Source organism: Lepisosteus oculatus, chromosome 29, assembly GCF_040954835.1.
Source record: "Lepisosteus oculatus isolate fLepOcu1 chromosome 29, fLepOcu1.hap2, whole genome shotgun sequence".
Classification (NCBI taxonomy): domain Eukaryota; kingdom Metazoa; phylum Chordata; class Actinopteri; order Semionotiformes; family Lepisosteidae; genus Lepisosteus; species Lepisosteus oculatus.
This window is the reverse complement of record NC_090724.1, coordinates 8,434,050-8,456,564: the sequence shown is the minus strand read 5'-3', so window position 1 is coordinate 8,456,564 and position 22,515 is coordinate 8,434,050. Positions and strand designations below refer to the sequence as shown.

The 22,515-nt window shown below is 51.6% G+C and overlaps 1 protein-coding gene across 2 annotated transcripts in view; it reads right to left on the bottom strand.

Moving 5' to 3' along the window:
- cpamd8 (C3 and PZP like alpha-2-macroglobulin domain containing 8) overlaps window positions 1-22,515 on the bottom strand; it is a 56,319-nt gene that overhangs the window by 30,495 nt on the left and 3,309 nt on the right. For both annotated transcript variants that reach the window (XM_069185934.1, XM_069185933.1), the window contains exons 2-22: window positions 18,916-19,067; window positions 17,367-17,389; window positions 16,025-16,190; window positions 14,897-14,949; window positions 14,176-14,193; window positions 13,525-13,579; window positions 13,163-13,276; window positions 12,586-12,670; window positions 11,222-11,330; window positions 10,614-10,841; window positions 8,900-9,070; window positions 8,380-8,508; window positions 6,966-7,158; window positions 6,581-6,756; window positions 5,943-6,092; window positions 5,594-5,755; window positions 4,658-4,800; window positions 4,106-4,168; window positions 1,754-1,985; window positions 1,020-1,173; window positions 301-443 (exon numbers count right to left, since the gene is read on the bottom strand). In XM_069185934.1, the coding sequence (XP_069042035.1) occupies window positions 301-443; window positions 1,020-1,173; window positions 1,754-1,985; window positions 4,106-4,168; window positions 4,658-4,800; window positions 5,594-5,755; window positions 5,943-6,092; window positions 6,581-6,756; window positions 6,966-7,158; window positions 8,380-8,508; window positions 8,900-9,070; window positions 10,614-10,841; window positions 11,222-11,330; window positions 12,586-12,670; window positions 13,163-13,276; window positions 13,525-13,579; window positions 14,176-14,193; window positions 14,897-14,949; window positions 16,025-16,190; window positions 17,367-17,389; window positions 18,916-19,067 (2,719 nt within the window). The remainder of the gene's footprint in view (window positions 1-300; window positions 444-1,019; window positions 1,174-1,753; window positions 1,986-4,105; window positions 4,169-4,657; window positions 4,801-5,593; window positions 5,756-5,942; window positions 6,093-6,580; window positions 6,757-6,965; window positions 7,159-8,379; window positions 8,509-8,899; window positions 9,071-10,613; window positions 10,842-11,221; window positions 11,331-12,585; window positions 12,671-13,162; window positions 13,277-13,524; window positions 13,580-14,175; window positions 14,194-14,896; window positions 14,950-16,024; window positions 16,191-17,366; window positions 17,390-18,915; window positions 19,068-22,515) is intronic.

Sequence of the window (22,515 nt, the reverse complement as noted above, 5' to 3'; positions counted from 1 at the left end):
AATTAATCAAGATTTATAATGGGCCATCATCCCTGGCACTTTCTTTGTAGGATTAATTAAAGAATTAAAGATCCACTCAGAGACTAAGGACCAACTAAGCAATTAAGTGTCAATTAAGCTTGCTGACCACTCTTGGTTTATAGCACCAGGGCCTGCAGCAGGTGCTCCTCAGGACAGCACAGGTTTAATTGAGGCAAATGTGTCTTGCTGGTTAACAATTCACTTCACTCCCACCTTCGGCGCCCATGATCAGGCTGGATCGTGTGGCTGAGGTCGTCTCTCTCTCTCTCTCTCTCTCACCTCGACCCGCACACTCCTCCGCACATGGTCCAGCCCGGCTTGGGCCTTCCTGTCCGCGTCCGCGTCCTCCGGGCTCTTCGGTGACCTGGGCGCCTGCAGGCCGTCCGTGCAGCAGCCAGGTTCGCTGTACGCCACGGCCCGCGCTGCAGCAGACAGGAGCGCCGAGACAAGCAGAGCTGAGCCCCACTGCAGTGTCCGCCACACACCCCGGTCTCCTCCACTCACCCCGGTCTCCGCCACACACCCCGGTCTCCGCCACACACCCCGGTCTCCGCCACACACCCCGGTCCCCGCCACACACCCCGGTCCCCGCCACACACCCCGGTCCCCGCCACAGTCCAGTCTCCACCACTCACCCCAGTCTCCGCCACAGTCCAATCTCTACCACACACCGCAGTCTCCACCACACACCCCAGTCTCCACTGGAACAGGCTCAGACTCGGGGGCTGCAGAGTTACAGCACAGTCATCTAAACTCGAGGAAGACTCCCTTGAGGCCTACACTAAAAGCCCCACCTACAGCTGAGCCATACCATCACAGTGCGAGTACTGAGGGTCACAGCAGCCCCCGCCATACTGACACAGAACAAGGCATCTATAAAAAGCACAGAATCTTTTAAGAAACTGGCATCAAGCATACCACCAGTGTTGCGTCCGCTTTTTGTACGTTCTTCCTGTCTTACAAATAGGTCAGAACAGCGTGAGGAGAGTGTGCTTTACCTGTGATATTGGCCACACCCAGCTCAGTGAATGACAGGACGATGGGGGTGGGCGTGGCCTCTCCAGGGGCAACACACTTCTTCCGGGTCAGGTGATGTTTCCCAGGATGCCCCACAAACTTGATCCCCTTGGGCACAGAGACTTTGATGTGCACCTGGGAAATGGGTGGAACAGACAGTGCAGGGTTACATACTGTAAGTTCAGACTTAAACCATTGAACCCTTAACTGCCTTAATAGTTTTTAATCTGTATTCCATTCCTAAACTTTTGCAGATAACCTTTGAACTATTCCATCTCATCAGCAGCATAAAATTCCAAACTTTTGACTTGTATAAATCTTGCCAGTCCAATCATTAATGACAGTATGTTTCCCTTAAGATACAATATTATGGGTGTTTCTCTCCTTTGCACTTACAGTACTTTAAGAGCGGTTAAATATTATATTTAGATTTATATATATAAAGTTCCTGAAATGTTCTGTATTATGATGATGATTATTATTATCTTCCAAAAAGTTTCTGTGCTAGAGAGAACTCCGCTAAGTTGTCACATTGATACAGATCTGTCTGGCTGATGCGTTTATCCAAACAGACTTTTGCCCCCCACTCATACAGCTGGGTCTGGGTGAGGTATCCAGCTTAGGGGAACAGCAGCTGGGGCTCGGACCCACAGCCTTCCAGCTGGTAGCGTTTAGCCCTAGCCCCTGCCCCTCTGCCCCAGCCTCTCCGCCTCACCTCGGCACAGGTGGGCAGGTAGTTGTAGACTGTGAGGAGGACCTTGGTCTGCTCCCCCCGGATCACGCTGTAGGGGAGGGTGAACTCCACAAAGAAGGGCTTGAATGAGCGCAGCTCCGCGCTCTGGGCCAGGCCCAGCCCCTGGGTCTCCGACAGGCCGATCGCCTCCGCCACCCAGGTGGTGATGGAATCCGGGACGTCCAGCCTCAGCTCGGCTTCTCCGGTGACGTCACTGCGAGTGAAAGAGGGCGGGCGCTGGATTTATTCATTTTCAGCTTCGTCGGATTCGAGAGCTCTCGCCTCTTGCTCAAGTGCTTTGCTAGCTTCTGCGGAGCTGCACACACATGGCGCATGTCTGTCTCTGGACAGGACAGAGCTCAGCTGAGACCCAGAGACAGAGCTGGGTGCAGAGGAACGACCAGGACAAGGTGTCTCTCAAGCATATGATACCACAGCACCGGTGACCGAAACTCTTGACCCTCTAGGAACCTAAACCCCTCCGCCTAATTTCTCTTGCATATGACAGTAAGACGATGCCCTGCAGCAGTGCAATTGCTCCTCCTAGATACTTAACAGTTTCATGGGTACTTTGTAATAATAATAATAATAATAATAAATTTTATTTTATATAGCACCTTTAAAGGTGGCTTCTCAACGCGCTTTACAGAATGACAAATAAAAAGAACACACAAAATTAAACACAATTACAATATACAGAGGAGACCGTGGATGGTGGTACTAAGAAAAGCAGAGGGGTGAAGAATGGAACCAGTTAAGTAAAGGCTCTTCTAAAGAAGAAGGTTTTGAGTCTGGATTTGAAGGAGTTTAGAGAAGGTGACTCTCTGATATCCTTGGGGAGAGAGTTCCAGAGCTTGGGGGCATAACAGGAGAAGGCCCTGTCACCCATACAATGTAGACGGGCTTGGGGGGCAGTAACGAGAGCAGAATTGGAAGAGCGAAGGTTGCGAGGTGGGGAGTAGGGCGATAATAGTTCAGACAGGTACTGAGGTGCCAAGCCATGCAGAGCCTTATAGGTTAGCATGAGGATTTTAAAGTCTACACGAAATTTGACCGGAAGCCAGTGCAAGGACTCCAGGATAGGAGTAATGTGTAGGATCAGTATGCCAATTACCACGCAGGGTGTTGCTACAATGGAGCAGGCCGATTTGGAAACAGGGTGAATAGCCCTGGCTATTCATTATAAGTTTCTATTGCCTGATCAATAAAGGTTAGAAACAGTTCTGGGACTCCGGCTGCACAGCAGTCCAAGCCATTCCACGTTTTACCACTGGCACGGCTCGGACTGTAGGGAAGCTAACGCCAGCTGCCGGACACTTCATGCTTCTTACTGCATGTGAAATAAATCTGCTTCGACAGGCGCAGGGCCGTTAGTTGTGCAGTTGATGAGAAAGGAAAGACAGCCCGGGGCAGAAAGACCCGAAACGGATCGCGCCGCTGCCCAACGGGAGCCGGACTCCTTCCCTCGCTGAGCCACAGAGGGAGAAGCCAGCCGCCTTCGGAGAGCCCAGGCGCAAGAGAAGGGCGCGCCGCGTGACCGGAGAAGCTCTTATCCGTGTGCTGCAGTGCCCTTCGCTCCCTTCTCCCCCTGCTCCGAATCCTGGAATCGCTCCAGATTCCATGCACCCGCACAGCTTCCGGCACCTCCGTCTCGCCCGCCGCGCCCCGGTCCCAGGCTCCTCCGGGACGACAGCCCACGAGCAGCAACAAGGTTTTTCCTCTCACACATGAGAGCACTCACGACTCTGGGCGAGGGCCAAAATATGTGATCCGTGTAACCATTCGCTCCTCCAGAGCATCGGGGGGGGAGAGAGAGGGAGAGGAGGATCCGAAACAAAAGGAAAAGACCGGGAAAACAATCCTGGTGTTTAAAAACACATACCTGCCTATCCGTGAGGAAAGTCGTAAAAATGTGATTATTGCCGTTACAAACTGTATATTGCAGTATACACTGGGATTGATGCAATATACAGGAGACAAACATCTGGCCGTGGGCATCACAGGAGGCCCTGCTCGGACGCTCATGCACAAGGCTGACATGAATAGATTATTTTCCACTGCATGTTCACAAGTATTCCAGGCTGTAAACGGGTGTCCCCCTCTGGGCTGGGCATGTGCAATCTTAACTCCCCCTTATTTCAGCTGGTGTAGCAGTTTCTCTCTCCCCCCCCCACCAGATCTGCGTGCTGTGTGTCACTCAGGTGGGAGCTGCACTTCAGTTGGGGGGGAGTGATGTAATTTGCAAAGCGCTTGATTAATTGTGATGTGAACCTAGAGGGCCCAGAGTGTCTGAGGAGGCAGACTGGGTCGGGCCGAGCCGGGCCGAGCTGGTACCTGACATTGAGGCAGCGCCAGACCCACGTATCCGGGAAGAAGGACCGTCTGCGCCTCTCGGCTCTGCAACACAACACAACAGAAACCCGTCACTTTCATTTCTGTTGATCTCCCTTCAAATTCCTGGTGCTCCAGCCATTCATCCATCCCTCCGTGTCCTAACGGCTATCCAGTACAGGGTCGCGGGGCAGCTTTCCCAGTAAGCAACGGGTGCAAGGAAGGGTACACCCTGGACTGGTCGCCAGTCACAAAGGGCACACAGACCAATAATTACAAACACACACTCACACCTAGGGCCAATTTTCCCAGAAGCCGATTAACCTACCAGACTGTGGGAGGAAACCCACTCGAACATGGGGAGAACATGCAAACTCCACGCAGACAGCACCCCAGAGTGCGGAATTCAATCCGGTGCCCCAGCGCCACGGGGCAGCACCTCTCTCCGCTGAGCCGGCCCTGCTTTCATCCGATCCCACGCAATCCCAAATATCCCACATCCCTGTTCCCGCTTATCCCCGATGTCCAGCTGCGGTGCTAGTGCCCCCTCGTTACCTCGCCGCGGCGCGGGGGTGCATGCCGGCCACCAGCGTGCCCGTGTGCGGCTGGAAGGCGGGCACGGCCTCGTCGGTGTACATGCCCTCGCTCTGCCGGTGATTCAGGCTCACCAGGTCCGTCATGACAACCAGCCCCGTCTCCTAGACGACCAGCAGACAGCACGCGTCAGGGGGCAACAGCGGCCCGGGTGTTACCATGACTACCGGACGAAGGGATTCAACCTTGCAGAGCAGAAGAGGGTCGCACCTCTTCCCTGAAAGTCACAGGGGTGCACAGGTCTCCCCACATCACTACCCTGGAACAAGTGTCCTTTTTCACCGATGAAGCCAAACAGTTGGGTCAATAAATTAAGAACGTGGATAGAACAAAGACCCCCTGCAGGATCAATGTTGTTCAGTTCAACTCCTGTTTTTTTAATTTTAGAACTTAAGATCAGGTCACTGTATTGGCCCTGTACAATTTCTTGCATTAGGAATTTGTCTTTTCACATACCCCAGCTTGCTCTCCATGAGACACACAGACAGGGAGAGAAGCTGGGGGTCAGAGCGCAGGGTCAGCCATTTATACAGCGCCCCTGGAGCAGCTGGGGTTAAGGGCCTTGCTCAGGGGCCCAACAGAGTAGGATTCCTCTGCCGGCCGCGGGATTTGAACCTGCAACCTTCCAGCCACAGGTGCAGATCCTGAGCCACAGAGCCACTTGTTGAATTCAGAAAGTATTTCTACTGCCCTTTGGATGGGACACACACCAGGGAAAGATCCGCACTGATTATAGGTCACTGGCTCAAGGATCAGTTTGGAACAATTAATCAATGAGGTCAATTAAGCAATTAGGAGATGGCTAGGAAGAAAAGCCCAGACACAGCCCCCCTGCTGTAAAGGCAGTCCTGTCAAGTAACCATGCTGCGGCGCAGGGGGCGGGGCCCTCAGACTCACAGTGAAGGCAAAGCGGGCGTCCTTGGCGATGTCCCAGTGCCATGGAAACACAGAGGACCTCCGGCGTCGCCGTGACGACAGCCCCGGCCACCAGAAGTGCCCCTCATCCTTTGGGATTCCAAAGGCATCCGAGACGTCGAACTCCCTGAGCTCCTGAAAGACCTGGAGGGAGAATAAGGAGCAGACAGTACAGCACAAACTGATGGAACACCTAAGGCCAATGCTCCCCGGTAATTTAGTCCGGCTATGTCTAGTACTGTAATGCCTTATTTTAATTTATAGTTAGCTTCTTTATAATTAATGTAATAACTTAGTTTGAGTTCAGGTCCAGTACCTCTTTCTCACTTACCTTGTCCTTGGTGAGCTGGAAGCCAGGTTTCAGGAGATACAGGCTCTTGTCCACTGCAGCCACACAGACACAGGAGCCCTTCTCCCCTCGGACATGGATACTGACCGAGTCTCCCGGCATCGACTCATTTGTGGACAGAGAGATGGACACCTGCAGATGGACAGACAGTGATGTCCTTGATCCTCTATAGATATTGAAGCATCACCGCCATAGAGCACCCCAGTCCCCGCCACACACCCCAGATTCCACCACTCACTCCAGTCCCCATCATACACCCCAGTCTCCACCACTCATGCCAGTCCCCACCACACACCCCAGTCTCCACCACAGTCCAGTCTCCACCACACACCCCAGTCCCCACCACACACCCCAGTCCCCACCACTCATGCCAGTCCCCATCACACACCCCAGTCTCCACCACACACCCCAGTCTCCACCACTCATGCCAGTCCCCATCACACACCCCAGTCTCCACCACACACCCCAGTCCCCACCACTCATGCCAGTCCCCATCACACACCCCAGTCTCCACCACAGTCCAGTCCCCACCACTCACCCCAGTCCCCGTCACACATGCCAGTCTCCAGAGGCCTGATGGACCACATTCAGGAAGGACGGTGTGGACAGTATACACGTGCCTGGTTCTCGAAGGCGGGCTGCACGGGGAGCTGGATACTGTCCGTCACACCCTCGCCGTTGTCCCGCACGTAGTAGACCAGCAGGCGACTGAGCGGGGCCATGGCGGGCGTCACGAGGAACCCCAGCACCGCCACACAGCTGTCTGTCTCCTCCGGCAGCGGCGGGGGAGCTGCCCCTGGGCGGGGCGGAAAGAGAGAGTGAGAGGCGTCCCTCGGCTCACCCCCTTAGTTTTCATTCTCCAGATCTCCAGATCCTTCAAAGCCTTTGCAAACGTTTTGACCGTCTTAATCGAACCCAGCAGGAGGAACCTACCTCTGCATTAAAAATCCTCCAGAGGCTGCAATGAGCAACTCTGTTGCCTGTGTGGACAGGCTAGACACTCACCAGAAGCGCTAGGGGGCGCTGTGGTGTGGATGTTCTTGTCGAAGGTGACAGCAGCCCTCTTGCCCCGGTACTGAGTGATATTGGCGGGCTGGAGCCCAGATTGGATGATGTTGCCGCGGGAAGCAATCTCGTAATGCAGAGAGAAGTTGCACGGGCAGGTGGACTTGAGAGCAATCTGGGCCTCCCGACCCACCTACACAGAGACCCACAAGCACGACAGGAGCAAACATGGTGAAATATTCCGAACTGCGTGTCCATGCCTTCAGACAGACAGCCCTGCAAGGCTAAATGCTTAAACTAGTCCCTTAATTCTGGTTGTGGAAGAGGATGGGCTACATTGAACTGTGCGATGTGCCCTGAAGCTCTGCACTGAAAAACTGGACCAGAATTCCCTGCTGTCTGGGGGTCCAGTAAACATCCGATCAGATTTGAGGGGGTCTTGAGCCTTAATCCTACTAATTTCTTAAATTGCTCAACAAATCAGGGAACCCCCTATCCTAGATCTGTAGGACTACTGTTTTAGCAGTCTAGATAGTTTTTTTAAAAAATGCCAACACATTTAAAGCTGCAAGAAGCTGCAAGCTGAACTGATCTGATTAAGGCATTTAACTTGCTGATGGACACTAGAGTCTTTCCCCATTCTTCCCAGCAGTGGAGCACAGCTCCCGTAGGTTTTACAGGACTCCTTAAAACCAGAACAGGCTGGAGATCTGAAGCGAAGGGTTACACTGGTCCAGTTAAAGGGGAACTGAACTGCAACACTATTTTTATATTTCGGGTTTAGAAAGATTTGGCATTTCCAATCACAATGAAAGCAGCAACGTGCAAAAACCCCAATTTACAAAATAGACCATTTCCAGGTATGAGCAGCGCCATCTTCAGCGATTCAGAACGAGGCAACAAAACGTCTGGCGACGTGTTGCGGTCCTGTGATATTGTAAACCGGCAGGCTTGTGAATACACCTCTTCTAATCCAATAGCAATATTGCTCTTGACTTCGAGATGGTTTCGCAGAGAAATACCACTTTTTAACTCTGCATGCAGATCACGTTGTGACATTTCTGTGGTGGAATGTCTGCTGCACAACCTGTGCTCATTAATTTGATTCGCTCGCACATCACATTACAGGGACTAGTGAGCAGGAAGGGCTGCTTCAGTTCACAATTTGTGGGAACTTGAATGCAAGACCATGGTGACTGATAGTACTTTCACCAAGGTCACGATTCGGCGCTTAATTTGAAGTTTGTAAAATTCTTCTATACTATCAGTGAATTCATTTTGTTGCCGGGAGGAGAAATCGGGATTGCAGTGGCCCTTTGAGACCATCGGGCCCCAGGCCAGCACGTGGGCGAGACGTGGCTGGTGACACTCTCAGTGCCCAGGCCTCGGGCAGGTGAGACGGACAGACGCGTACCTGCAGCGGTGCGCCAGGGCTCTGCAGCTGGAGGTGGCACTTGCTGGGGGAGTACCAGCTGCTGATGGACAGGTAGCTGGGCAGGTACTGGTCTCCTGCTGGCTGGCCGTCGATCGCCGTCACCTTGGTCTGGAGGAGTTTCACAGGGCAATGTGAACAACGCGCGTGTCAAGCAGAGGGGCCTTTCCCTGTCCTAGGAGCGACGCTACTACTTGATCTCCTGACGAAGAAGTCTGAGGAAGACTCCACAGCTGAAACGTTATCTCTTTTCTTTTCCTTTCAGCATGGAATAAGCCTTTACCTAGTCCTACAGCACCTCACTCCCTCTTCATCAGACAGTGTTGGACAGAAGACTGGGAACAGTCCTACCCCTTCCTCTCACTCTGCTACACCTGCCCTGTAAGCCACTGACCCTGTTCCCCAACTCCGTCCCAAAAATCCCTCTTCCGAGTGATCGCCACTCGCCCACCTTCCGCTGCTCACTCGTCCCCCCCCACCCGCCAAACACCCCCCAACTGACCTCCAGCCAGACGTACTGGGCAGCCGTGGGGATGGAGGGGATCTCGAACTCCACCCGCCCGTCCCGGGACAGCAGCTCGCTGGTGTAGACGTTGTCCTTGGGCGTCAGCTCCGCCTTCACCCGCACTCGCACCCGGTCCGCGGGGCTGCCGTCCGGGTAGGTCACCTCCACCTGCGGAGGGCGCCCCCCCAGATGCAGCTGGTGGTCAGGGCGGCTACGACAAATTCTCCCCACCAGGGGGAGCCCTGGATCGCAAAGGACCGCCCTGCTCTGTGAGGTCCCCTCCCCCGTCTTAAGGGCTCAATTTCGCATGTGGAAAGCTACAGTTTTCCTGTTTCCCGGATCTTAATAAGTTGTGAACTGAAAGTCTCGATTACCTGCACGTTCCTGACAGGAAATGACCTTTCCACCCTCCTGAGTGTCTGACACTGTCTGCTATGTGATAATCCAGCTCCCTGCTGGCTGATTTATAGACCTGCCTGCTCTGCTTCAGTTCTTATGTAGGGGTGGCTGCTGTGCTGTATTTCCCATTAGGCGCTGTAGGCAGTGCAGGCACAGTACCTAGGGCCTGTGAAACTGTTAGGGCCTACGAAGGAGGGAAACACTAGTGACTGACGAAAAACGAGCTGCAGCAACACGCTGGCGATCGACTCTCGGTTCTCCACATCTACAATCACGCGCTCTCGAGCGGCTGTTCTAGAAACTAGAAGTGTGGAAGTGATGGTCTCTCGACTCGCCCCATCAGTCACGGGGTTTAGCATGAGAACAGTTTAAAGTGCATCTTGTCAATCAACAAAATTCAACTGGCGTTGACCCCTCTCCTGGCACATTTTCGGAGTGAAAGTGCCGAGGGCCGACGAGCACCACAGTCCTGCCCTGGGTGGCTGGTCCGCTCCCCACCTCCTGACTCACCAGCTGCTGGCTCCAAACCACCTGTTCTATCCAGAGCCACCTCCACATTTCAGCTCGTTTTTTTTGTGCTCAGAAGACGTTTTAGAATGTGGACTTCTTATATATCACCCTGCAGCTCCCAGCTGGCAGCCCCACTGGAGCCCAGCAGGTGTGAGCCTGGCCAGTACCTGGAGGGGAGACTCCTGGGAAAGCTGAGGCTGCTGCTGGAAGAGGTGTTAGTGGGGCCAGCAGGGGGCGCTCACCCTGCAGTCTGTGTGGGTCCTAATGCCACAGTATAGTGACGGGGGACACTGTACTGTAAAAAGACGCCGTCCTTCCGATGAGACTTAAAACCGAGGTCCTGACTCTCTGTGGTCATTAAATATTCCAAGGTTGTTTCTCGAAAAGAGTAGGGCTGTTACCCTGGTGTCCTGGCCAAATTTCCCCCTGGCCTTTACCCATCATGGCCTAATAATCCCCATCTCTGAACTGGCTTCATCACTCTGCTCTCCTCCCCACTGAGAGCTGGTGTGTGGGGAGCGGACTGGAGCATCACCCAGGTGGGTGTGGAGGGGATCCCCATTCCCTGTACCGCGCTCTGAGTGGAGTGTCCAGAAAAGCGCTATAGAAGTGTGAGGATTATTCCTATTCCTATTCTCAAGGTCAAGGGATGCTTATTATTGTCTTACTGTCTGGAGCTGCTGACTTCAATGCTGCGATTTGTGTACATGAACCCCTGGGACGGACCCTGGTGCTCCCCCACCTCCTCCAAGAGGGTGTGTGCATGCTGGCGGACGCCCCAGTGTTCGCAGGTCTCCATTACCTTGCCTTTGTAGGGCAGGCCGGGCTTGAACAGCTTGCGGGTGTCCCTGGAGTACTTGATGTCGATGAGCTGCTTGTGCACCGGCGTGGAGTCGTCGAAGGTCACCTGCTGGCTCCCGTCGGCCGCGGTCACCGCCGCCCACATGTGCACCGTGCCCCGGAAGTGATCCGCCACGTCCAGGGGCATCAGCTCCTTCACGCAAAGGTCGAAGGTCGCGGTGCCGTCGATCTGGGGGGTGGGGTGGGGAGGGCCACAGAGAGGAGATGAGGTACACGCGCTGAGCAGGCTGGAACTGGAGGCTGAGCAGTGAGTCATTCATTATTAATAATTAATTAAGGTTAAAATCATTTTGGGGGGGTAGCTGGGCATTTCAGCACGAGCTTCCAGAAGAATTGAAGACACGTGTGTGTGTTGTACAGGTGTCCTCTGCTCCTGTCCTGGCTGATCACATTATTCGGGTCAGATCTGCTGCACTGGTGTTGTCTATCCCCTGACCTGAGAAATATTCCTGGGTGGGAGTTGGGGATCCCCGCTAAACCCCAATTTCTGAGGGGCTCAATGCCAAGACGGGCATCTCAGACTACCGCCTCCTCCGGTGCACCCCTCACCTCCATCGCCTTCGCCACGGAGTGCCCCACCTCGTGCCGGTAGTACCCCACTCCGTTCACTGTCATGTTCACCTTCAGCTTGCCTGTCACCGGCTTTCCAAAGGTGTACCTGAGAACGGCAGGGGGTGGCCACAGGGCCTCTTAATTACCGCCATTCCCACAGAATTGAGCACACAGGGTACACACACACACAGAGTACACACACACACAGGGCACACACACACACAGGGCACACACACACACAGGGCACACACTCAGAGTACACAGAGTACACACAGGGCACACATACACAGAGTACACACACACAGAGTACACACACACAGGGCACACACACACACAGGGCACACACTCAGAGTACACAGAGTACACACAGGGCACACATACACAGAGTACACACACACAGAGTACACACACACAGGGCACACACGCACAGAGTACACACAGAGTACACACACACAGGGCACACACACACAGGGCACACACAGGGCACACACACACACAGAGTACACACAGAGTACACACACACAGGGCACACACACACAGGGCACACACAGGGCACACACACACACAGAGTACACACAGGGCACACATACACAGAGTACACACACACAGAGTACACACACACAGGGCACACACACACACAGAGTACACACACACAGGGCACACACACACACAGGGCACACACTCAGAGTACACAGAGTACACACAGGGCACACACTCAGAGTACACAGAGTACACACAGGGCACATATACACAGAGTACACACACACAGAGTACACACACACAGGGCACACACACACAGGGCACACAGAGTACACACAGGGCACACACACACAGAGTACACACACACAGGGCACACACTCAGAGTACACAGAGTACACACAGGGCACACACTCAGAGTACACAGAGTACACACAGGGCACACACTCAGAGTACACAGAGTACACACAGGGCACATATACACAGAGTACACACACACAGAGTACACACACACAGGGCACACACGCACAGAGTACACACAGAGTACACACACACAGGGCACACACACACAGGGCACACACAGGGCACACACACACACAGAGTACACACACACAGGGCACACACACACAGGGCACACACTCAGAGTAAACAGAGTACACACAGGCCACACACACAGAGTACAAAGAGTACTCACAGGGTATACACAGGCCACACACACAGAGTACACATAGGGCGTACACACACTCAGTGTACACACAGAATACACACAGGGCACATATACAGAGGGCCATCAGTCACGTAAGTAGTTAAAGAACAGAAAAGCTCTGATCACATGACCTGTGTCGAGTCTGGGGCTCCACAGACGTGACGCGTCTCTGCCTCACCTGGCGCGGACTGTGGCCTTCTCACACGTGTTCAGATCGCGGATGTACCGCGGAGGATCGATCAGCAGCTCGAACTTCGGCGTGACTGGGGACGAAGAAGGCGATGAAAGTGCGACAGTCAGAGAGAGTTTCGAAAGCCCATGTGTGTTGAAAATAATGGGACAACTTGGAAATTGCAGAAAAAAAAGAGAAACGATTACTTGAGTGCTTTACAATGAAAAGAAATAATAGATGGACCCTTCTCTATATATATTTAGATCAAAGTATAAGATAGTCACAAATTAAATTTATTTACAATGAACGAATAAGAGTACAGATACAAATTACACTTCCACAGGTTAGAAAAAAAGTTTTCTTGCAAACCAGATCATCCTACAGTTAACTACATGAGAACTATATCTATTTTATTTATAACCTATCTGCATCTATTTACTAACAACTTATGCAAGGATTTTTTTCCCCCAAAAAAAACAGGCTTTCAGTTTCAGTCTTAGTCCTCCCAGGTTGGTCCCCACATCCGCCAGAACAGGCTGGAGGAGGGGGCTCGGCTCACGCGATCTCTGCCTCCGGCACTCACTGTATTTCTGCACCTCGAAGGATTTGTTGTAGGTGTGGCCCTGCATGTCCACGAAGATAAACCACTCGCCAAACACGGGCTGGTCCGACAGGGGGAATCTCACGTTCACTATGCCTAAAAACACAAACAACCGCCCACAAGAAACTGAGGAGAGGCCACAATTAACATTTATAATTCTTAGTTTTGAACATTTGAATCCTGAATCGTTTAAATGATGCAAAGAGGACAGATTAGATTATTAAGAGGCAACTGAATATTTCCTGTCTGGTCCTGTTTGAATTGAAGTTCTACACAGATCTAGTGTATAAGTGTATTAGTTGACAGGACAGAGGCAACGAGACTTGCTTCCACACAGTGCTTACCACAGCAAACTGGCTTCAGATCTGTCCACTGAATCATCCTTGAACCCCTGGGATCCTGTGACCAATTACAGACAGAATATAAATCTTTTACATGTAACAGTGCCCATAACATGTGTCTGGGGTCTATTTTCACCTTGTGTGGAGTTTCATTTGGGTGGGGGTGGAGAACAGCAAATGGAAATGGTCTGAGAGTCTAAGTGATGCGAGACTGAAGACAGGAACAGACACGTGTGTGAGTGTGGGTGCACGCATGTTTGAGCGTGCTTGTGTGTTTGTGCGTGTGCACAAGCATGATTGTGTGCATTCATGTGAGTGTGCTTGTGTGTGTGTGCATGTGTGTGAGTGTGCTTGCGTGTGTGAGTGTGCTTGCGTGTGTGTTTGCACGCACAAAAGAAGTCCAATAACAGTCGTAAACAGAAACAACCCAGAAAAAAAAGAAGGAGGAATGAGGAAAATTAGGCAGAAATACAAACTGTGCAGACTCCCTGGGTCTGTTTACGATCAGCCCCCTCACACTATGCCCAGTCACCTTGCCAATTTAGCTCAATTACAAACTGTCTGTCCTCGCTGTGGGTGGGCACAAGAGAGCCGCGAAACGAGAGGGGGCCGTGCTGCCCACTGGGCCAACTGCCCAACAGCACCTCTACTCACCACGACGTAGGCATCGACCTGCAAAGAGAAGAGGTGACACAGGACGGGCTCACATTAGAGAGGCAGCGTGGGCCAGTGGCCTTCCCTCCCCCCCACCTGCCCTCACAATCGGCGGTCTGTGTGCGAGAGCGCGGCCCGGTGCCAGCGGCGAGCTTTGACAACGCCGCCGTCAATACGCGCCCTGTTCCCAGCCTCCACACACTCAGCACACGGAGAACCAGGCGGAACGTTGATCCTGCGCATTTCAGGCTGGGTTTGCTCGGCAGATACACTCATTCAGTGCCCACTGCAGCTCTTGCATGCTGTCCCAGCTGTGGGCGGCTGCCAGGGGCCAGGATTCACTGCAGACCACAAGCAAGTCGAGAGGGATCTGGACGCAGGTGGGTGTGCTGTGATCGAGCTGCCCCAGCTGACAGACTAGACTCGCTTTGCTCAGGGTCATGCAAGTGAAAGCATGGTGTCTTCCTGCTGAAATTTACTTCCCCCTCCAGCTTTCTAGATACCAACAAGCCCCTGTCCCTGACACCTGACAGACTGGGCATGAAGGGGTGTAAAAAACACCTGGTTCTAAGAAGCAGACATCCACATCCTATAAAAATGTCTGAAACAAACACAATCCACATCCACTTCCTGGCTTGGCTGTTTCTGCCTTCCCGATCTGTTTTCATCTGCAGGATCGTGCGCAAAACCCCGCGTTGCCCCGAGATAAAGGTTTCGTTACCTTGTCCCTGGCTGGCCGCAGGTCAGGGGTGACGGAGAAGATGTTCACGAGCACTAGAGGAGGACAGAGCACAGAAAAAGGCTTTAGGAGACGCACACGGCATGGATAACTGTGCAAAAGGTCCTGCTCCACACCCTGGGGTGTTCCCGGAAAGAGACAGCAAATGTTCTGCAGTGGAATCCCAGCATAAGGAGTGCTGGACTGCTCTTCGTGGAGTATTTAAGGTGAGTTTTCCCTCCTGTGATCCCTATCCGTAAATTCTCATCTTATCTCTCATCTGAAAGCACTTTCAGGCCTTCGGAGCAGAGTTAAACTGGTCCCTCTGAGCCTTAAAGAGGAGCTGCCACGCCATTTTTATATTTCAGGGTTCGAAAGAATCACCATTGATGAGTGCACTTCAAACCACAGCAAAATGTACACAGTGATATGTAAAATCTCCAATTGACATCGCAAAATAGACTAACTCTCCAGGTGAGCCCTGGACTATGTTCAGAACGAGGCAACAAAACGTCCGGTGAGGTGACGTAGCCCTGTTAAAATTGTCAACCAGCAGGCTTGTGAATACATCTTTTTTTAATCTAATACAAATATTGCTCTGGGCTTCGAGATGGTTTTGCAGACAAATACTACTTACTTGTAAACTCTGCCTGTAGATCACGTTGAGCCATTTCTGCGGTGCAATGCCGGCTGCACAACCTGTACCTACGCGCTCATGTATGGTGTTACATCAGCCATCACAGGAAGGGCTGCTTCACATCACAATCCGTGGGGGCTCTCACTCTCGCCCGTGGTGTCGCCAGGGGTTTGCGACACCGTGGCGACTTAAAGTACTTTCCCAAAATTTCGGATTCTGTGCTTCATTTGAAATCTGTACAATTTTTCGATAGCGTCAATGAATTCATTTTGTTGCCGAGATAGAGTCACCGGTCGGAGAAACTGGGACTGCAGCTCCTCTTTAACCTCACAGGTTTGACTCTTCCTCGCTCTGCAGACGCTGACACTTACGGAGGACTCCAAACCCTGACACCGTTCAGCGAGAGAGAGAGAGAGAGAGAGAGAGAGAGAGAGAGAGAGAGAGAGAGAGAGAGAGAGAGAGAGAGAGAGAGAGAGAGAGAGAGAGGCACAGACCTTTCTGCCGGGGCTTGTACACGGGCTTGTCGGTCTGGATGAAGACTGCCGCGCCCTTGCTGTCCACGGTCACGGTGGTGTAGTTGTGGAAGATGTAGCCCTCCTCTGTCAGGTGGCGGTTGCCCCACACCTTGAGATGAGCCTGTCCGCGCAGGCCAGGAGGTACCTGGGTAACGGCACCACACGGGAACGCAATCAGAGAGAATGGCGCCACGGCTTCCACCGACAGCGCCCACACTGACTTCAAGACACCACACACACTCACACACGACACAGGGATTTAAATGGCATAAGACACCAAAAGGAGCGGCACGGTCTGGGTGGAGTTTGCATGTTCTCTCCACGTTTGTGTGGGTTTCCCCCAGGTGCTCTGGATTCCCCCCACCGTCCAAAGACATGCTGGGCGGCTAATTGGCTTCTGGGAAAACTGACTCTGGTGTGAGTGCGTGTGTGTTTGTGTCAGTGCGTGGCCTGCGATGGACTGGCGTCCCGACTACGGTGTATCCTACCGAGCGCCCATGGCTTGCCAGGATGGGCTCTGGCACCCACCAGCCCTGTGCTGGACACAGTGGACAGAAAATGGGTGGACACAATGAACACTATTGTGGAAATTGCTGCCTGCACTTTGTGTGAAGTTAGGAGTTGATTCTAGCCAAGGTCCAGCGTGCAGCCCCTCGTGGGATTTGGACCTGGGTCACACACAGAGCAAGAGGACGCTGGAGAAATGGCCAATATCGCCACCCCCAGATCCACCACACAGCACAGGTCAGAGCACAATCATACCGAAAACGAAACAGTCTAACGCAAGTCAAAACAGAGAAGCAATTGACAAACTCATTCCCGCTGCAACAAACTCACAAAGTCATGCAAACATTCAAGGCTGCTTTGACATGGACTAAAACAGCTTCTGCACAATCCAGCACCTGTTCTGAAACATAACATACTGTAGGAAAGTTTTCCAATGAGAGGGACCATTCAGGTAATCTGCCTCTTTTGGCTTTGAGGAGAAGCCTAGAAGCAGGCAGCAGGTATAACCTGGAATGGATGAGACCGCTGTGCAACAACACCCTTAGCTTTTCAGTTCTGGCTCTGTCAGAAATGACTTCGGGAGGGTGAGGCTCGGGGGTGGAAGCACACACACACACTCACAGAAACACTCAGAGAAACTAGAGGGAGCCGGAGTTCGCCAGCTCGCTCTGGTCTCCTTCAGCGCAGGGGAGACTCAGCCAGGCAAACGGACACATTCCACCTGTCATCTCCACATACCTGGAGAGCAGATAAACAAGCCAGGAGCAGGCAGCTGGATCTGGAAAATCTAGGGCATTAGAAGCCAGGAACTCACCTTTAATTTGATTGTGCCTTTGTCTGAAATCAAAAACAGAGGAAGAAATGTCATTCATCAGGAAATGAGGGCTTGTAGTCCGTTTGGTTTATTTTAAGAATTGAGAAAAACATGAAAATGGTGCAGAAGTTTTATGTATACAATATGGGTTCCTTCAGGGGTTCTGGGGGGCCTGGGAGCTGGTATATAGCTCCCCCGTGACTGAACTTTTGTTTGATCTCTCTTGCCATGAACACAATTATCCCTTGTGGGCGCTCGGCCTCAGTAAGGTCTTTCAGAGACTTGTCACCTCGAAGCAAAGGCAGCTCTTAATAAGATCACCTCTGTGCCTTCGCCCCTGCTCAGCTGCATCCCAACCTGTTAGTTCATTACATTGCCGATTCTGCATGATCCAGTGCCAACAGTTCACTAAGTGCGGACACGAACGCACTGGATCGCACAAACACACAAGAATTCTCACGAGGAGCACAGCAATTTGGAAAATTGGAATCGGCTCGCTACTGGCGATGTTACTCCCTCCCGGTCTGCAACTGTCCAGCTGTCTACCGGAGCAGAACGAGGGCCGTTTCTCAAGTGGCACGCCGAGAGTCGCCAACAGGACAGCGTGCCGCAGGGTGGGCGGGCACCAGGGGAAGAATCTGTAAGGGGGCATCTGAAATTCTGAGGGGGGGGGGTGGTGATATTTCAGTTGAAATGGAGCCATTGCAACTACCCAGGTGAAATCTCACAACCATGCCACTGATGAGTGCTTCATGATAGAAGATAATGACGGGCAATCTGGCATTTAGCGATGAAGTACACTTTCACATTCATCAGCCCCCTTGCGGCTATTATTGCCTGGAGCAATTACAATTAGTTTGATGGTAATGAGGTTCTGAATCGTTAAGAAAAATAGTTGTAAAAACAACAGAAAGCACAAACTTCTATAACTACAGTCCTAGTTTTATAACGATTGTAAGTATAAGGATAAACTACTGGCAAGGGATCATGTCCACCTGATCAAACAAGATCGTAATAATGTTGAATAATAATGTCCCAGTAACGTAGACACTATGGAATAGGTGCCGTTCCTGGACGGATAGCCCTCCTGCACATCAAACTGTCCGATGTAGTAGTAACTGTGAATTCGGGGTTAGTGTAGTTATCTGACCAATGACAAAGTACTATTTTTTAGGGCACAAGTTAAGTAAGCATTCCAAAATTGTTCTGTCCAAAACTGAGGGGGCGGGGCAGTTCAGTTGAAGGGGCGACGCCCCCTTTTGCCCCGCCCCCCGTGGCACGGGGTCTGGCGTGCAGCAGTTGACAATGTGAGACACATTGACATCATCGGCAAGCCCTGAGACGCCTGGCAGGTCATCGCGATCATTGCCGCACCCGAGTCCAAGAAAAAGCCTACTCGCCTCGTGCCCGCCTCGTCTGCCAACACCGTGCCACCCTGAGGGAGCTCTGGTCCCCACTGGCTAACGATGCGGTTTTCCCACCCAAGTGCCAACCCACTGAACCAGCCTGCCGCAACACAGCCGGAGCCGAGCCGCGTGGCCAGACTCACCCAGCACTGTCCCATGGCTGCTGGCCACCACCTCCCCTTTCACCCACAGCTGAACCTGCACCCTGGTCTCCTTCACGGGGTTGAAGATGGTCACGCTCACAGACTCCTCCACATCTGCGCGGAACACCGAGGGCGCCGCGATCAGGTAGCCCCTGGGGGGAGACAGAGAGAGGGGGAAAGGCGGCACCGGTGAGCCTGGCCAGAGGGAGGAGCCTCTCTGCAGAAGGAGAGCCTCACGTCATCACTGTTCACCGGAACAACACGCTGTCAAGGAGGCTGGAGGAGAAAAAGACTGGTCCTCTCTACTCCTCCAAACTATTGGATACCGAGACCAAGTATGGTGGAATAAGGCCAGTGCCTGCAGGGTTTTCACTTATCGCTGTCACTTTGTCTCTCTTGCCGGATTTAGGTCTGAAATTGGACTCGTTAAGTCTGGTGTTCCGCAGGGCTCAATACTGGGCCCCTTACTTTTCAGCATCTACATGTTTCCACTTGGTCAGCTTTTAAGATCACATGGTCTCAACTCTCATTTCTACGCTGACGATACTCCAATCTACATCCATACCAAACCTGACACTGATGTGGCTGTCTATATTCTATCTAATTGCATCTCCTACATAAAAACATGGATGATGCGAAATGTCCATTCATCTAAACTGTGACAAGACTGAAGTCATGCTTATTGGCACCCTCCATCAACTTTGTAAAGCCAGTCCTGTAACCCTGTCTGTAGATAGGTCTGTACTTGAGCTTCAGTCTAAATTGAAAAACTTGGGGGTGATATTTGATTCAGGCTTGACATTCGACCCACATATGCAGCATATTGTCAAAACATCTTTCTTTCACCTCAGAAATATCGCTAGACTACGTCCTATGTTATTACTAACTGTGGCTGAAAAGCTGATCAACACATTTGTGTTGTCCTGAATCAACTACTGTAATGCTCTACTCACTGGGGTTTCTAAATCCACATTGAACAAACTCCCAGTATGTCCAGAATTTGGCAGCCAGAATCCTGACCAGGTCTAGTGCAAGTGAACACATTACTCCTATCCTGGAGTCCTTGCACTGGCTTCCGGTTAAGTTTCTTGTCAACTTCAAAATCCTCATGCTCACCTATAAGGCTCTGCATTGCTTGGCACCTCAGTACCTGTCTGAACTATTATCGCCCTACTCCCCACCTCGCAACCTTCGCTCTTCTAATTCTGCTCTCCTAACTGTCCCCCAAGCCCGTCTACACTCTAGGGGTGACAGGGCCTTCTCCTGCTGCACCCCAGTGCTCTGGAACTCTATCCTCAAGGATATCAGAGAGTCACTTTCTCTAAACTCCTTCAAATTCATACTCAAAACCATCTTCTTTAGAAGAGCCTTTACTCAACTGGTTCTGTTCTTTACCCCTCTGCTCCTGCTGTACTCAGTACCTCCATCTACTGTCTCCTCACGTTGTGCATATCTTGTGTATTTATTTTTTGTTTTCATTCTGTAAAGCACTTTGAGAAGACACCTTTAAAGGCACTATATAAAATAAAGTTTTTTAAGATGATGATGATTAATTAATTATTATTAATTATTATTATTATTAAAATGAGACTTAAAAGATGTATTCTTCCTGCCTGACATATAAACTGTTGTCTTGAGCCTGTCTCTAAAGATGACAGACAGGCCTACACTGCCCTTTGCTTTTATTAGAGGGGAACTGAAGAGCTATTTTTATATTTCTGGGTTAAAAAGAATCAACATTGATGAGCCCATTTCAAACCATAATGTAAGTAAAATGTACACAGTAACTTCCAAAACCTCAAATTTCCATCACAAAATAGATTAAATTTCCAGGTAGGCGCAGCGCCATGTTCTGCGATTCAGAACGAGGCAGGGTGACATGTTGTGGCCCTATTACACTGTAAACCAGCAGGCTCGTGAATGCATCTCTTGTGATCCAATAGAAATATTGCTCTTGACTTGGAGACCGTTTTTCCGACAAGTACTGCTTGTTACCTCTGCAGGCAGATCACGTTGGGACATTTCTGGGGTGAAATGTCTGCTGCACAACCTGTACTTATTTGCACGTACATGCCACTACTGCAGTTATTACAAGGACTAGTGAGCAGGAAGGGCCGCTTCATCGTCGCAATTCGTGGGAGCTCTCTCTCTCGCCCGTGGCCAGACAGGGGTTTGCGACAACATAGCGATTTACAGTACTTTCACAAAGTTGGCGATTTTGTGCTTAAATCTGAATTTTTTCCATTTTTCTATACTGCCAATGCATTTCAGTGCCGGATTTCCCATTGGGCCCTGCAGGTACAGTGCCTAGGGCCTATGAAATTTAGGGCCTACGAAGGAGGGAAACACTAGTGACTAATGAAAAACGAGCTGAAACAACACGCTGGCGATCGACTCTCGGTTCTCCACATCAACAATCACACGCTCTCTAGCGGCTGTTCTAGAAACTAGAAGTGTGGAAGTGATGGTCTCTCGACTCGCCCCATCAGTCACGGGGTTTAGCATTAGCACAGTTTAAAGTGCATCTTGTCAATCAACAAAATTCAACTGGCGTTGACCCCTCTCCTGGCACAACTCAGAGTGAAAGTGCCCGGGGCCTACGAGCACCACAATCCGGCCCTGATGTATTTCTTTTGTTCCTGAAATTTAATAGCCAGTCTGGGAACTTGGGCCTGCAGTTCTCCTTTAAGACTGAGTCCTGGACTGTCTGCCTGGTGGGTCTGTCAAACTAGACTGTAGTCCAAGCTGTGACTCTGGTTCAGTCTGCTGCACCACGGCCCCCCAGTCACTTCTGTGGCCCAGGAACTGAGATTCCACACAGTCACTCTGAAGGCTCAGCTGGAGTGGAAGCCTGCTGTCAGCAGGGTCAAAGGGCAAAGGTCAGGCCTCCCTTCTCTAAATAAACATTCTGAAAAGGTCAAGTTAGGTCAAGGTGCTTGGATGGCAATCAGGGTGGGGGTGCTTTGTGTAACGGAGTCAGCCATTAGATACCCAAATCCCTAGGAGACAGAAACATTCCTACTCCTCTCCTTCTCCTAACTCTCAGTGAGTTCAATCCTGACTGATCCCGCTGAGCACTTGTTGATAAGAGCTCCGATCTGCTGTGCAAGAAACAATAATTAGATTTAAAAAACACAGAGCTGCCCCTCTATTTAGCACTGCTTCGGGCAATTAAACACAATTTGCACGCACACGCAGCACTTAGGAGGAGGGGAATCAGAAGTGTGAAATAACACCACAATACAGGTCTTTGTCTTTGCAAAATTGTATCGTATATCTTGTAACGCAATTTCACTCCAGAGGCACCAGTGCCACTCCGAGAGAGCACGTGGCTGGGAGATCAGCAGGCAGCTCCAGTGCTCCCCAGCACGGAGGTACTCCATCATGAAAGACAAGCGGGTGTTTTGCATCGGACATTCAGGTGGGGGTGTCGGGTACGAGGCGCTTATTGGTTCTTTTGGGAAGCACTATATCTGAAGATCAACAGCTTCGCCGCGCCTCCGATCTGCACAGGCCGCTCGGAGAGAGCTCCTGTGGGGCTGCTGCTTGTGCCGGAACTTGGGAGACATTTCAAATGGAAGGGGCGGGTCACATGAGTGG